This window comes from Procambarus clarkii, chromosome 38 (assembly GCF_040958095.1).
Source record: "Procambarus clarkii isolate CNS0578487 chromosome 38, FALCON_Pclarkii_2.0, whole genome shotgun sequence".
NCBI lineage: Eukaryota > Metazoa > Arthropoda > Malacostraca > Decapoda > Cambaridae > Procambarus > Procambarus clarkii.
In genome coordinates this window covers 27,436,393-27,452,555 of record NC_091187.1, presented here as the reverse complement: position 1 = coordinate 27,452,555, position 16,163 = coordinate 27,436,393, and the positions used below count along the sequence as shown (strand labels likewise).

Sequence of the window (16,163 nt, the reverse complement as noted above, 5' to 3'; positions counted from 1 at the left end):
TGATCCCTCAGATCAACACAGACACAATAAAACAATGACAAGATCTTGCACTTACAGATCGGGTACCTCTCTTTATTCACTCATTCACTCAGGCACATTTATGCAAGCACTCGTAGGTGGCCTGATAGCTGGTTTCCTCGTTCTGCAGTGAGACCATTGACGACAGGTTTTCCCACAAACCGTACTTGACACAGGGCAGGAGGGCGTGCTGTATGCTTGACAGACAGATACACGCACACACACTTGGCACTGGCGGTGAGTAAGGGTGGTGACATCACGTGGTACAGTGAGGGCGGTGGCTGGCGAGCTACACACTCGGGACAGAGTGGCGGCTGCAGGTTATATGTACCATGCACTACACTGTACACTGTGGTACAGGTACACTGTAGTAAAGTCACACACAGGTTACTTAGGTGGCGGCTCTGCCTTAGTTCACTCTACGTACTTAGGCGGCGGCTCTGCCTTAGTTCACTCTACGTCACTCGCAACGATCTTTGTCACCAGGGGTTACCTGATACTAGTCTGTTTCGCTCTGGTGATTTTGTCACTATAGGCTTCTGAACAATATATTCACAATCGTGATTCTGAGTGAGTGTGGGTATATCGAAAAGACACTGAGTTAACTTGATGGTGAGGAATGGACGGTGTTCAGTCTATTGGCCAATAGACAGAACAGGACACGTCCTCTATGCAAGAGCTCCCTCACGAGAATGCTTTTTCCTGAGGCACAGAGCATCTTGTGGGGCACACACAAGGGATTACAATTTGACCAATAGCATTGCATCAAATGAGCGGGAACCAATCGTAATGACTGTTCGAAGATCAGTAGCAGAGGTGACGTCATGAACACGTCACGGCCACGTCACAGCTGTTATTCTCCATCACGCCGGTTGACCCCAGAGGTCAGGCGGTCACCTCGCAGGCGTCCCCTCTCCTCTCTCACAGTTCGCATCGGCCAATATACTCACTGACCCTTTGTGGCAAGTATGCTTAACTTCCCTGTATCTACCTCCTGCCTGGACATACGGCGGCCTCCGTACTATAAACGTGTTCCTGGTTAAGTGGGCATTCTGGAGATACCCAACATGCCAGGTCACTATCCAGGGTTAAGAGAGATAGGCATGTGCACAAGATCTGTGCACTGCAATGAGTCATTTCAAATCAGTTATGGGAGAATCTTGAGAGACAGACTCTCACATTATGATTGGATATATATAATGTGTATTCATTTTAAGTGCTAACCTCTAGAAGAGGTAGGATTATAGCCTAGTGATTGCAGAATTTTACCCAAGGCTATTCCATCAGTACTTGTTCAGCATTATGAGCAACCCAAGTACAAGCCCCACAAGGCTTAACCAACTAGCCAGTATGGATAATGCAGAAAGAATGAAAAGAACCCTTGCAGGTCTTAAAGGCCACTTAACAAGACAGATCAAGATATGTGAGGATTTGTCACAACAATCTCCAGTTGATTATGCTGACCTGGAAAGCTATTATCAAGCAGCTGCAGGTAAATTTGAGCAAATCAAATGCCAAATAGCAACATATGTGGCTGAACTTGACAACACCAATTTATCAGAAACAGAAATAACCTACATTATGGTTGATGTAGCGAGTTATGAAGATCACACCCAGGCCACATTACATCCTTACGTCAAATTAATTGCCCAGAACAAGGCAACAACAATAATAGTTTCATCTAATATGAATCAAGCTGAAGCTCGACTCCCTCCAATTAATTTACCCACTTTCTCAGGAAAGGATGAGGAAGATTGGGATGAATTTTGGAACAAATTTGTAGACCTTGTGCACTCAAAACAATCTTTATCTAAGAGTAGTAAATTCTCTTATCTACAAGGCCAATCATCAGGTGAGGCTAAAACAGTAGTATCCCATATGAGATTAACTAATGACGACCATGACCAGGCAGTACAACTTCTCAAGGATAATTATGCTGATCCAGAAGTAAGGACATTACATTTAGTTCATGAGCTGTTGCATTTACCCTCACCGGAGGCTTCAGCTGATTCACTCCAAGTCTTCAAGCAGGAGGTAGAATCAATGATCAAAGCTCTCCGCCTTACAGCCGATACTACCAGGGCAGAGAGGGTCTTGAAAATAATTGTCCAGGAGAAAATACCTAGTTACGTATAGAGACAAATGAGTGCTCTTTACAATAAAAGTATCTTATCTATGATTGAAATATCTGAGGGTTTACGTTCAGTAGTTCATCAATTACGAACACATGACAAATAAAAAAAACACCAAGTAAACCTTCAGAAACCAATAATAGTAAACCAAAGAGTACCAAAGGTACTCCAAATCAATCGAGACAATATAATTCAACACCAAAAAGGAACAGTGGCAGTGTGGGCGTATATGCAGTGGGACCTTCTAAGCCTATGACAGTTACTGTGTCACCCAAGAACGTGACACCAAAGGGTACCTGGAAGCTGTGGAACATGTTTGTTCTGCAATGAGAAACATTCAATGTACCACTGCCCTAATTTTCCTGATAGTGACGCCTGTGCTGAGCGACTCAAAGATTTGCAACATTGCACGAATTGCCTCGGGAAACTTGACATCAACGACTGTGAGACCCAATTATACACCTGTAATAGATGTAACAAGGGTCAACTGCATGCTGCATTGTGCACAAAAACAAAGTCTCCAAACCCCAAGGTGGAAGATAACATTCCCACAACAGTACAGTACGGCAAGGTGCAACAAACAACTAGTGTCCAATCGGCCACGTCCAAAGGTAATACGACTTTGCCTACTGCCCAAATTACCATCCAGATAAAGAAGGCCAAGGTCCATACCCGTGGGTTGTTTGACCAAAGGTCCTAGAGAACATATGTCATTAAAAGTTGGCAGATGAGCTAAAATTAAGGCCTGTAGCCCAGGCGACAATCAATATCTCTGGGTTTCTAACAGATACAGAACCTCAAGTCTACCAGGTGGTACAACCATCAGTACGTTTAGGCAGCTACGTCTGTGAAGTACAAGCCATTGTGGTGCACAAAATTCCAGTAGACCTACAAGTACAAGGTCTGGGAACAACAGCACAATTCCTGAGAGATACAGGAATAAAATTGGCAGATAATATTAAGTCTGATCACTTCACCGACTTTGGTATTCTTGTAGGTACAGACTACTACCATCGATTCATCGGTAGCCCTACTAAATATCAGGGCATAATCATGCTAAATTCTGCAGGAGGCAAATTACTCTCAGGCCCAGTATTAAGCGTGAGGAGACCTATGCCTGCAGATAAACAATACCAGTAGAAATCTAATTTTGTCAGCTGATTATATTTCTCCAGTAGTATTATACTAAGGAGATTACAGCTGACTATAGCGACAAAGGTTGTTTTTAATATATCATCATTTAAAGCTGAAGATGATTTCATGAGGCCTCAGTGGCAAATCAATAAACAGTAGCGTAAACAGCTACAAGACACTGCGACCAATGTCACAGAACCCACTGCAGTCTCAGAAACATACTTGACTTTAATGACGGACTATTCAATCCTCTGAATCAATTAACTAAATTAAACTATATAAATCCTACGACTGATTTTGATACATTTATTATTTAATCAAGATGTATTCCATGGGCATCAGTGTATATATATAAGTGACCAGCTACCTGAACAAGCTTGAGGTTATATCTAATGTCACTAATCTCACTGCAGTCCTTTGACTGTAGTACTCGATCACATTCAGTCCTTTGGTTTGATATGTAATTAGGCTAGAAATTTAGCCTCCCTAAGAGTTAACAGGGAAATGAAATCGCATTAGACTTCTAACCCCTGCAACTCAAGTACAGGACATCCGTCCTGTATGAACAGATGCACAAATGTGTGATTACTAACTACTAACATTAAATTAATTTAATAATTCGAAAGGAGGAGTATCGGTGTTTGTCCGTTCTAAATAGGACTTCGACCCGTGAGCAGCCCCCGTGAATTATGTCGGAAAACCCGACACCTTTGCTAATATTCAATACAATATGCAGATAATATTGTTGCTGTTGTATACACAAGTTAACCCATAGAAAATGTAGCTTGTAGTTGAATTTTCCATCAAAAAAATGGGATATCATTGCTACATAGTGCTATAAATTCACGAGCTATTCTGTTGGGAATTATTCTTAAATACATTAGTCTTTGGACTTTTAATATCATAAAAACATCTCATTTGAATTAACTTAATTATCAGTATCAAAATAAAGAAAATGTGACCTTTCTATCACTTATTGACATCTGGACAAAGAGAGCCAGGAGCATCATTGGTGAAGGAGGTCAGCCATTGTTAAAAATGATCGAATCGTTGGAGCAAATTCCACTCCTATAATTCTCTTGGACGAAGTGTTATGGAGATCAAATTAGCACTTCTACCATCATCAACACACTGTCAACAACCACAAGGAAAGTGTCTTTCCGAAATCTTATCTAAGTCATTATTGGGCAGTAATGTTAGCTAGATATGATTAATTCCGGTTAGGGTACGAATGAACATAGGTATATTTGGCCCAAATCGTCTAAACTCCAGGTTGAACAGGATACTTCCACTACTGTGCAGGGCTGTAAGGTTCGACAGGAGGTTAAGGTGCTTAACACCAAGTCTCATAGTAATGTCGTATTACCTACTGCACAACTACAATTAAAAAACAAGAATTCTAGAATCACTACAAGAGGTCTATTCGACCAGGGATCACAAAGAACGTTCATCACTCAACAAGCAGCTAACAAGCTGAAACTTAAACCCTTGTGTAATGTGACATAGAACATATCAGGATTCCAAACAGATACTTGACCTCAAGAACTTGAAGCAGTACAACCACTAGTACGCCTAGGCGGTTAAGTCCGACCTGTTAAGGCTATAGTAGTTGACCACATTCCCTTTGATCTGAATGTTAAAGGTCTAAGGAACACAGCCAGATTTTTGCAGAAGACTGGAATCAAACTGGCTAACACCAACAAAACGTCTGACTACCTCACCAATGTAGATATATTACTAGGGGCAGACCACTATTATCAGTTCATTACTGGAATCACAAGCCAACAGGGAATGAACTTATTGATTTCAGCAGGAAGTTTCTTACTCACAGGTAGAGTCTTGAACCTGAAGAAACCTATGCCAGCTGACAACCAGTATTAATTCCAGATTGAGTCTGGTACAAATAGTACTAGCTGAGTTAGATTCTATAGATCTCAGTGGATAAATCAGTAACTAGTAGCCTAAACCGGTTCACGTCACAGCGACAAATGTCATTGACCCCACTGTAGACCCAAAACTATTCTCGACAGTAATAATTGACCACATTCAGTCTTCATAGCATCTCAATATATCTCATCACATTTATCATATCTTAGAAAGTCTTCCAGAGAAGATTGCATTTATACTAAGTGGTCTGATCAAGGATTTAGTAATCCACTTAATGTGATACACATGCAGGGTTTTATCAGTTTTGTTTGGGCAGCTTCTACTGATTGTCTGCCCACAAGCATCTTAGAGACAGTCTGAAGAAGCATCTTACCACATGCAAAATTGAACTTTGCAATAGCTTGTAGGTGAGCATTTACCAGAAGACTATCAGTGGTGAAACAAGTTGTTTCTCATAATAGTGTGAGAGTTTTGACTTGATTAAGTGGGAATAAAATGAAATTGGTATAAGGAATTGAGCTCGGAAAATTTCTAAGAATTTTCTTAATTCTTTAACCTTTATTCCTGTCGTGATATTCAATTAGGTCGCCTGAGGAAGGACTTGCTTAACTAACACACCAGTGTAGTAAGCAGCTCATTCCTCACTTTGGGACCATGTATGAACAATTGACTAGGCACGAGCAAACGCCGAGACCCCAATGAAAATTGAAATCCCCTCCACTTGGTCGTCGACCTTCGCCAGTCGCCGAAGCGAATCTAACGAGCAGGTCTTGGGCTCTCAAAACAATAATTTATTGTTGTGTGGTGCCGTATATTTGGTCCAAAACTCAGAATCAGTCTCAATTTTATTAGTCGAGTGTGAAGAACACTTGAAGGGCAATAATAATGTGTGAGGTGTAACGAAAAGACAGTGTTAACCATAACAACTTAGTTTATTCAATAAAGTACTAACTACTACAACAAAACCAAAAGAAATGTCAATGACGTTACTCGAAATCCTTCCCGTGACACTATCAATGACAGCTAGACACCAGCCCCTCGGACTGCATAATGAACTAACTCGAACATAAGCGTGACCACAGAGGAATCAACAAGAAACAAGAACTAACAGATCTATAATCACAATTACAACAAATGACACAGTGGGTTCTGAAACACGTCTCTAGTAACCTCCTAACTGTTCTACGTCTCAGTGCAGTCAACACCTGCAATGGCGGTTGCAATGCAATCAAATCAGTAGTCTTTCAATGACAACAATAACTAATGGGTTCACTGGCAACTCCAGCACCCTTCCTCAAATTAATCCTTACGTTAACACTCCGTCCCACGGACGATCAACAATCAATAACAATTGATTTACGTTAATAACAAAATAACATTTACGTTAATTTAATAACTCTTACAACTGTCACTAGTTACGCGGAAATTACACAACACTCTACCCGTCGAGCATTCAGTTAGAAAATCCCATTAATCCCTGTACTACCAGACAGCTGATTAATCTCTTTACTAGTTACGTTAATTTACGTTAATAGGTTACTAATCACTCAGCGATGGTAGCTCTGATTTACAATGTTCAAAGTGCTAAGAGAACGGTAATCACTCGTGATTACCTTTAGAGTAATTAATTACTATCCTCAAGATCAATAATTAAACAATAAAATACGCAACCTTTCACACTGGCTCAGTAATTTACATTAAGGTATGAATTCCATCTGTGCCTTCCATACTCAGACCAATTCAGGTGGCTAATAACAGTAATTAGCCCCACGTTTACGTTATTCTAAAATGACGTTACTCCTCCCACGAGTCAACCAAGTGCCGGTACTTCCGGGCAGATAAATAACGACGTTACGTTAATGGAACAATGGAGCCTTCGTGTGAGTCGATCAAACAAGGATCGAGATTAATTACTTTGACTTCCTGAAGCACGTCAATTACCCGGCCCACTGACCGTTAATTACGACAGACAATACTCTAATTCTTACCTGGCTGATGGCTAGGCTCCTTGAGACTACCGTAGCTGCTTGGCAGGAAAGTAAATTAACCCAAACGTATTCTACGTTACTCAAATTGTCGAAGAACAAATTCCCTTAAAGCAATGGGCGTTGCCTTGGTTACGTTATATTAATTGCCTCGCAATCACCTCACTGAATACTAGACTTCGATGTCGTACCAGATAAACAGGAGACCATATGTGTATCCAAATACTCGTCTACAGCCGAGTTCACCCACGACAATGACAAATCACACTAATAAATCACAGTGATTTACGTTACAATCCGGTTGCAATGACAATACTGCAGAACCTAGTAAAATAACATACAGGACATGAACCCTTTAGAACACTGCCCCACAATGACTTTACTGAACTGCAATCACATACGGTGATGCTCAACACTAGCAACAATCACCATCAAATAACAACCCCTTTGCAATAACACACACGGCAAGTACTCTAATTTCCAAATATTAGAATCCTGCACACACATATTTACTCTTGCAAATGACCAACAGTGCTCTCAATAACCCCTAGAACATAGGTCCACAATTTGCAATCACCACAGTAAATAACACAATAACACTGGGCACCGTGACACTACGATTATATATATATATATATATATATATATATATATATATATATATATACATATATATATATATATATATATATATATATATATATATATATTATATATATATTATATATATATATATATATATATATATATATATATATATATATATATATATATATATATATATATATATATATATATATATATATATATATATAATTACTGCTGACACATGTAGCCTACAGCTATCAAACGTTATTGGGAACACTAAGGAGATCTCGCACTCCTTAAATCACATGGGTGAGTGATTTATCGATCACGCATGCCGATAATCACTCTCGAGAGTTACGTTACTCGACAGAGCGATGGCGGTCTCTCCAGACAGCCTCGTCACTCATGTGTTGGAATGTGAAATCATTCAGTGTTGGAATTCCACACCTGCAAGACTACACATGGAAATGATATCACTCCGTCCCACGGACGATCAAAAATTATTTAATTACCACAATGGAATAATATAATTATTACATGAACATCCTCAGTCCTTGGCTAATATATGTATACTCTGTTCCCGTGTGTACTATTATAATGTGGGTTGGTGGTGTTGTCGTCATTGATCCTTCTTTCTGGACAACCCAACCCACAACTCGGTAGAGTGCTTATACTTCACCAGGAGATCACACTGGGCACTTATGGCTCTTGGAGAGGGGCTCAACGTCACACGTTTAGGGGATGCGGCTCCAATACTTAGCCTCGTTGTCACGTGCACACACCCACTCGAGCCGCTGTGACTCCCCACTCTCTCCTTATGTGATATGATCTCCTCAATCCCCTTTGACTTATTAATTTTCCGTCCTACCCTGTCCACAGCGGTGGTTCTTAGTTCTTTTTCTCTCTCTCTCCTTCTTTACTATTTCCTGGGAAGCCTCACTAGGACAAGGGCAAACACCAGCAAATTTGAATACATTTTCTGGACGAAGCACAAACACGATACATACACACATAAGATAATAATAATGAATCCTACACTCTGTATTATTTCAGCACTCCAACACCATCAGAACTCAATCATCTGCTTATCAAGTGGTATCCTATCTCCTGGTTCACCACCTGATACTATCAACCTCCTCAAATAGATCAAGTCTTATAATACAATGTTGCACTATCAGCAAGAGAATATATATATATATATATATCTATATACGTGTACAAGGAAAATCAGCATATGAATGCAATAACATATCAGTATAAATGTTCCTTGATACACAATAATGATCAATCGATCACCCTATCAGTCCTAGAACACATACAACTGTAGGTAATCCAGCCTATGACTGTAACTCTACACTTCAGTACAAACACCTTGGTACAAAAATGGCAAACTATCACTCGCCTTTCACTGCGTCTTACACGCTAAAGCCAAACACTCTATCAACTCCCTACAAGTGATCATTTAGAACTTCCCTTCCACATCTGGAAGTTCACTACCCTGATCTCTTCAGGTACTTCCGGGTTTAACTACCAGGATCCTCCACAGCTCTCCTGGCTGCTACACCATGAAGTTTCCTCGAACAACTATGGTACTTCATCACCTCTACAGAAGCACGTGACACTCCTCTTCACCGCTTCTCCTCACAGCTCGAGGTCCTCTGCTCCACTACCTTGCAGTCTCATCAACTACTCCCTCTGTGCTGGCTTCGAAGTTCTCAGCAACTTCTTCCCCAAAGACAAACCTGCAACCCAATCACACTCCAATAAAAATGTTTCCTTATAAACACATAGACGAAATAATCCACACAATGTGTTTGCATCTAACATCTATCTACTCTCTACATGCAGTGAGTGTGGACTCCCCCGTAGGGCTGGTCCATGCTACATCTCGCCCGGCGGGCCTCACTCACTCTGGGAGGGTCCTCCGCCACCAGGAGCTGGGCTCCGTCAGTTGGCTTCAGGCGGTGGATGGGAGAGGACACGCTGCTCGTCCCTCCAGCTGTCTCTCTCATCTCCGTCCTCTCATTTAGGCTCCCTGCCTTACCAAAACATTTCTAACTTATAAATAAACATGGCTACTGTTGCTGGGCACACGACCAACTACAAGCAATCACTATGAACTGGCTTAAATCGTGCTTACCACAGATTGTCAGGTCGAGGGCGCTCCTCCCTCTGACTGTCTGGTCAGGGCACTGCTATGGCCCACGATAATGTCTCTGGGCGGCTTAATAAACACTCCTCGCCGTCCAGGACTTGAGACCACAACGTTCCCAGCTCAATTCCACAGCAGGCATGCCTGCACACTTCTCTTCTCTTGGAGATATATCACTAGGAGTTCCTTTCTGATGGGAGCTCAGATGGAGCGCGGTTTCCCCCTGCGATGTTTGGCGCTTTAGTGAGGTCAAAGCCCTCCAGAAGCGAGCCTTACGCCTCCAGCAAATTATCCACATCTCCTAACCAGTCATCTATCTGTTTTCTTATTCACTGCCCATAATCTTAAACTCCGTGTAAAATTTACCCAATTATTTTTTTACATATGAATCTTCATGTCTGTATTTCCGACCTCCTAGTCAGGTCAGGCTTGTTGAATAACTCTCAAGGGGGAGACTCATTTCTCCTGTAGGCTGAGATCATAGCAGTACCCACACACACACACTGTACGTCTGTGTACACAAGACGTAAGTCCCTCTGGACTGACAAGATGACAATAAAAGGTGATTATCTCCTCGCTACACTTCACTTCACCTCACAGGTGCTGCGGGACAATGTAACGGAACACTTGACTTTCGAATTCAAGCTTTTAGAGACTAACTGATCACCAGAAATACACACATAGGTACTTACTCATTCATACTGCCGGCTTACACACCATTCCCATACATCAGGCACCCCGCTATGGGTGGCTGGCTCGCTCACGGCAGTGGTAGGTGGCGTAGGCAGTGGTAGTACCTCACGTGGTATTTTACGTACAATTGGCACACACTCGAACCCCTCCCACTCACAACACGGCTCGGTTCGCACCTTTGACCCACCGGTGAAGTGAGGCGTTCGTACCCGGGTGACGCGCACAATGATAGCGTCTTACACAAACATGGGAAATCTGCCTTAAAACACTGACACGAATTTCCCCATTCCCATCGACTGCTACAGAGCACTAGCAGGAACTATTTATGATCACTGGTATGGGATCTACGAGTCTGTTACTGCTTGTATGCACCTTACCCCACAATCCCAGATCACAAGATCTCCTCTACCCACTCATTGTTCACAATGTCTTTTCTCCCCTTCAAGCGACGACTTCGGCCGGATTCTGTGATGACCCAGTTGTAGATGAAGCAGGAGGTGAAGCAGTTGAATAGTCAAGCCACCACGACGCACTATACTCAATTTGGCCGAATTGAGTACAGAGAGCGTCTTGACAAAGTGGCAGCTGAGTTCAGAATGACTCTTACACCGGCGATTCCCGCGTCCTCCTCGAAATAACCAATGAGAGGGAGGCATACAGTGGCCCTACCCCTCTCATCCAATCAGCGACGGTGTAGCAAGGCCCCTAGGGCAACTCCAAGATGGCCGACCAACATGGCGGCTCGAGATGTTTACTAAGATGGCGGCTGTTTCCATGACGACGACTGGCTAGCGCACGGGAGACCCACAGCTCACCCACGCCTGGGGCCTAGCTGGTTTCCCACGCAAACTCGAGTCTCGCTTCAAGCCATACAATGAGATGATGCTATCGGCATGTCTCTGTCTACAGACGTGCTACCCCGGCCAGGGTAACATTTCTGGACTTCTGATGACTGGGGCTCTCACATGAGCCCAAACACTAGATGTTTCGGTAGCTGGTTACCAAACTTAAGTCTGCACACTTAACAAGTGTACTGCCCTTCAGGCATAAGAGCACTATTGTAAGTGAGCTGGTGAACCATCTCCTCACAAATAGAATAAACTCATCTCATCTTTTAGGTTATCATGTGTTTATTTATATCTCCAGAGAGTTATAGTACTGTAACTTAATGTGCATAAACCGTGTAGGTTTACTACTCATTCAGAATGTTTAGGTTGGTATATGTGCTTAATTATACCTCTAGAGAGTTATAGCACTGTAGCCTAATGTATATAATCTGCACTTACCCTCTACTTAGGTAGATTAGGGAAATATTAGTTAGGGTCACCTGAGTGCAAGTTGTCTGTGCTCACTAAAGCCTACCACTGACTGCATTTATAGAGACTGATACTCATATACTCAGTTCTATATACATAAAGTAGAGTATATACATATACTCTACTTTATCTAGAATTAAGCTAGGTTAGGAACTTAGTTCTTATTATTGCATAGCCTAAAATACTTGTTCAGCAAGAACTGCACCTTAGGCTAAATTTAATTTTGCATAAACACATTGATTTTCTCATTTGATGTTGAGGTGATTTATGAGTCTCCAGTGATCAGTTAATGTCTAGTAACTAATCTAGTTACGTGTCACTGCGACCCTAGACATTGATCTCACTGTAGATTCAGTATCTCCTTGATCTCAAAGAGACATATTGGAAAATATATTAATTTAATCATTACATAGATGTACTCGTGACAACAGAGTATACTTGTCATAGATCCGGGACATTCGTTATGTAAATACTAACATATAAGAATGTAACTTCAGAGAAAGGGAACAGGTACGTTAGTACTTAACAATGAACTACAACCCATAATTTTCCGCCCCGGAGTTATGTTGGAAATTTCCAACAATTATTTCGCATCCCTAATACAATAGGGGGATGTATTTCCTGTATTAGGCTTCACAGTCATTTAAAACTCATTTATTAATCCTTAGTACAATGGGATGTATTCCCAGTACTAAGCGTCATAATAAACTAACACTTCTAATCCGTAGTTTAGTATCATAGAATTCATTGTATTAGGATGTGGAACATCATGTAATTTCTCATAGAATTGTGCAGTGTTACATCAGCCACCCATGGAAAATATATTTCCACATATCTGTATATCTAATAGAAGTTCAACCATTTACTTTCCTTTATTAGGGATAATTATTTAGTAATAGATTTACTTTATTCAGTATACAAAAGTTTACTGGAATTCCTTTACGCAGCTTGATCCCTGTTCTAGTAAATAATATCATTATCTAAAATCATTTCCACCTCCAAAGGATTCTCGTTTTATTTGTGCAGTCTGCATTAATTGACCTGCACTGTGAGAATCAAACATCACCACATAAAGTATTTGATTAAGATATAAACAGTTTTCATAAACACTTCCTTCCCTATTTAGCTTTAATGAATAAATATAATTTATGCTCGGGCCCCCCACTGGGACCTATCGCGCATGCACGTGCCCCGAGCAGGAAGGAGGAGACTCTCACCCTATTAGATCCACTGGCAGCACAGTGTTCCGAAGAGGTCCTTTTATACCAGACAATTCTGCAAGCATCCGTACATCATCAGGCTTCAGATTGAGGACACAGCTCCCCAGAATCATGGACACTAGTATCGGCAGGCATTTACCTCTCTTTATTTGTTATATGAGCTCATTAATAAATATTTATGAAGGTGCCATGTCGTGACGGTGTAGGCGAAAAAATAAACCCCAAGTGAGTGCTGTTTCCACCCCTTAAAATATTTAGATATTACATTTATGTGTGTGAATACTAATTTGAAGTGGAAATTATGGAATTTAATTATTGCAGCCTGGTGCAACACCACTGAGGAAGCGTGTCACTGTCATATACTCACGTGTTCCAAGGATCACTATCTTAAGCGGTTTCCAGACTGTTGTAGAGATTGGATTCCACCTATGTCCCTCTGTCACAGCTGAGATTTAATCAGTTTTCATTGTAGAAAGTATAATTTAGTTATTGAGAGTCAAGCATTTCTAATTATTGCATATTAATCAGATACATGATATGAATTTTAATATGCAGTAGTATTTATTGCAATACATTTTTTTTACCATTATCTATGTGTGTGCATATTATCATTATTATTATTACATAATATATGTTACACATAGATTAATCTCATAGAATACCCCCAAAATGTGTCATGGGAAGCTGGTTCTGAAAGTATAAAACATACGGTTCATTGCTTAATAGAATTTAATTACATATAATCATAGAGATCCATAAGCCACTGGTTCTCTCATTTAACATATTTTATGGACCTTCGAGCTATCTTATAATTATTCTTTATTTGCATTCATAGAATTATATATTTATCAGTATTAAACTAGAGCCAGATTTCCCCACAATAACGCAGCTGTATATGACCACCATAACACAGCTGTATATGACCACCATAACACAGCTGTATATGACCACTATAACACAGATGTATATGACTACTTTAACACAGCTGTATATAACTACCACAACACAGCTGTATATAACTACCACAACACAGCTGTATATAACCACCACAACACAGCTGTATATGACCACCATAACACAGCTGTATATGACCACTATAACACAGATGTATATGACTACTTTAACACAGCTGTATATAACTACCACAACACATCTGTATATAACTACCACAACACAGCTGTATGTGACCACTATAACACAGCTGTATATAACTACCACAACACAGCTGTATATAACTACCACAACACAGCTGTATATGACCACCATAACACAGCTGTATATGACCACTATAACACAGATGTATATGACTACTTTAACACAGCTGTATATAACTACCACAACACAGCTGTATATAACCACCACAACACAGCTGTATGTGACCACTATAACTCAGATGTAAATGACTACCATATCTCTGCTGTATATAATAAAAAGGTATTTTGATGCACTTATTTTTTTTATTCTAATAAAATCTTAGATTAAATGTTGTGTGTCCTTCATACAGCTTTGAAATAACATTGCAATTTTATTAATGTATTTACAAATCAATAAATACATATTATGTAATACATACAAATAGTATTTTTGTAATATATTTGGGAGGAAACTGAAAAGTTCATAAATTTAATATTTAAACAAATTTTTTTTTTAAATACGTTTGGGAGAAAATAGTGTTAGAAAAACCAAACGTAGCCAAATAACATATACAATTACATATAACATTATGGATTAAAAGTTGAATATATGCCTGTTGAACTATACTTACAACTCTTCCTTCCCATAACACTTAGGTAACTTTAGTGAAAGTTGCAACAATGTAGCTATATGATGAAGTGTTATCATACAGTCATATCATATATTCCCAATGTTTGCTGGGAAGGCAATCCCTTGGAGTACTAAGGCAACACCTGGAGTGCTAAGGCAACACCTGGAGTGCTAAGGCAACACCTGGAGTGCTAAGGCAACATCTGGAGTACTAATGCAACACCTGGAGTACTAAGGCAACACCTGGAGTGCTAAGGCAACACCTGGAGTGCTAAGGCAACATCTGGAGTACTAATGCAACACCTGGAGTACTAAGGCAACACCTGGAGTACTAAGGCAACACCTGGAGTGCTAAGGCAACACCTGGAGTTCTAAGGCAATACCTGGAGTACTAATGCAACACCTGGAGTACTAAGGCAACACCTGGAGTACTAAGGCAACACCTGGAGTACTAAGGCAACACCTGGAGTACTAAGGCAACACCTGGAGTACTAAGGCAACACCTGGAGTACTAAGGCAACACCTGGAGTACTAATGCAACACCTGGAGTACTAAGGCAACACCTGGAGTGCTAAGGCAACACCTGGAGTGCTAAGGCAACACCTGGAGTGCTAAGGCAATACCTGGAGTACTAATGCAACACCTGGAGTACTAATGCAACACCTGGAGTACTAAGGCAACACCTGGAGTACTAAGGCAACACCTGGAGTACTAAGGCAACACCTGGAGTGCTAATGCAACACCTGGAGTGCTAAGGCAACACCTGGAGTGCTAAGGCAACACCTGGAGTACTAAGGCAACACCTGGAGTACTAAGGCAACACCTGGAGTACTAAGGCAACACCTGGAGTGCTAAGGCAACACCTGGAGTGCTAAGGCAACACCTGGAGTACTAAGGCAACACCTGGAGTACTAAGGCAACACCTGGAGTGCTAAGGCAACACCTGGAGTACTAAGGCAACACCTGGAGTACTAAGGCAACACCTGGAGTGCTAAGGCAACACCTGGAGTACTAATGCAACACCTGGAGTACTAAGGCAACACCTGGAGTACTAAGGCAACACCTGGAGTACTAAGGCAACACCTGGAGTACTAATGCAACACCTGGAGTGCTAAGGCAACACATGAAGTACTAAGGCAACACCTGGAGTGCTAATGCAACACCTGGAGTACTAAGGCAACACCTGGAGTGCTAAGGCAACACCTGGAGTACTAAGGCTACACCTGGAGTGCTAATGCAACACCTGGAGTGCTAAGGCAACACATGAAGTGCTA

The 16,163-nt window shown here is 41.0% G+C and overlaps 1 protein-coding gene across 1 annotated transcript; it reads left to right on the top strand.

Moving 5' to 3' along the window:
• The first annotated feature begins 1,599 nt into the window (after positions 1-1,599).
• LOC138372306 (uncharacterized) lies at positions 1,600-2,154 on the top strand. Its single transcript, XM_069337589.1, has one exon. It carries the CDS (start codon positions 1,600-1,602, stop codon positions 2,152-2,154), a length of 555 nt encoding a protein of 184 aa, XP_069193690.1.
• Positions 2,155-16,163: the final 14,009 nt, after the last annotated feature.

What these genes read in the sequence shown, in the direction of transcription:
- LOC138372306 (XM_069337589.1), top strand. Translation starts at nt 1,600, where the DNA reads ATGGTTGATGTAGCGAGTTATGAAGATCACACCCAGGCCACATTACAT.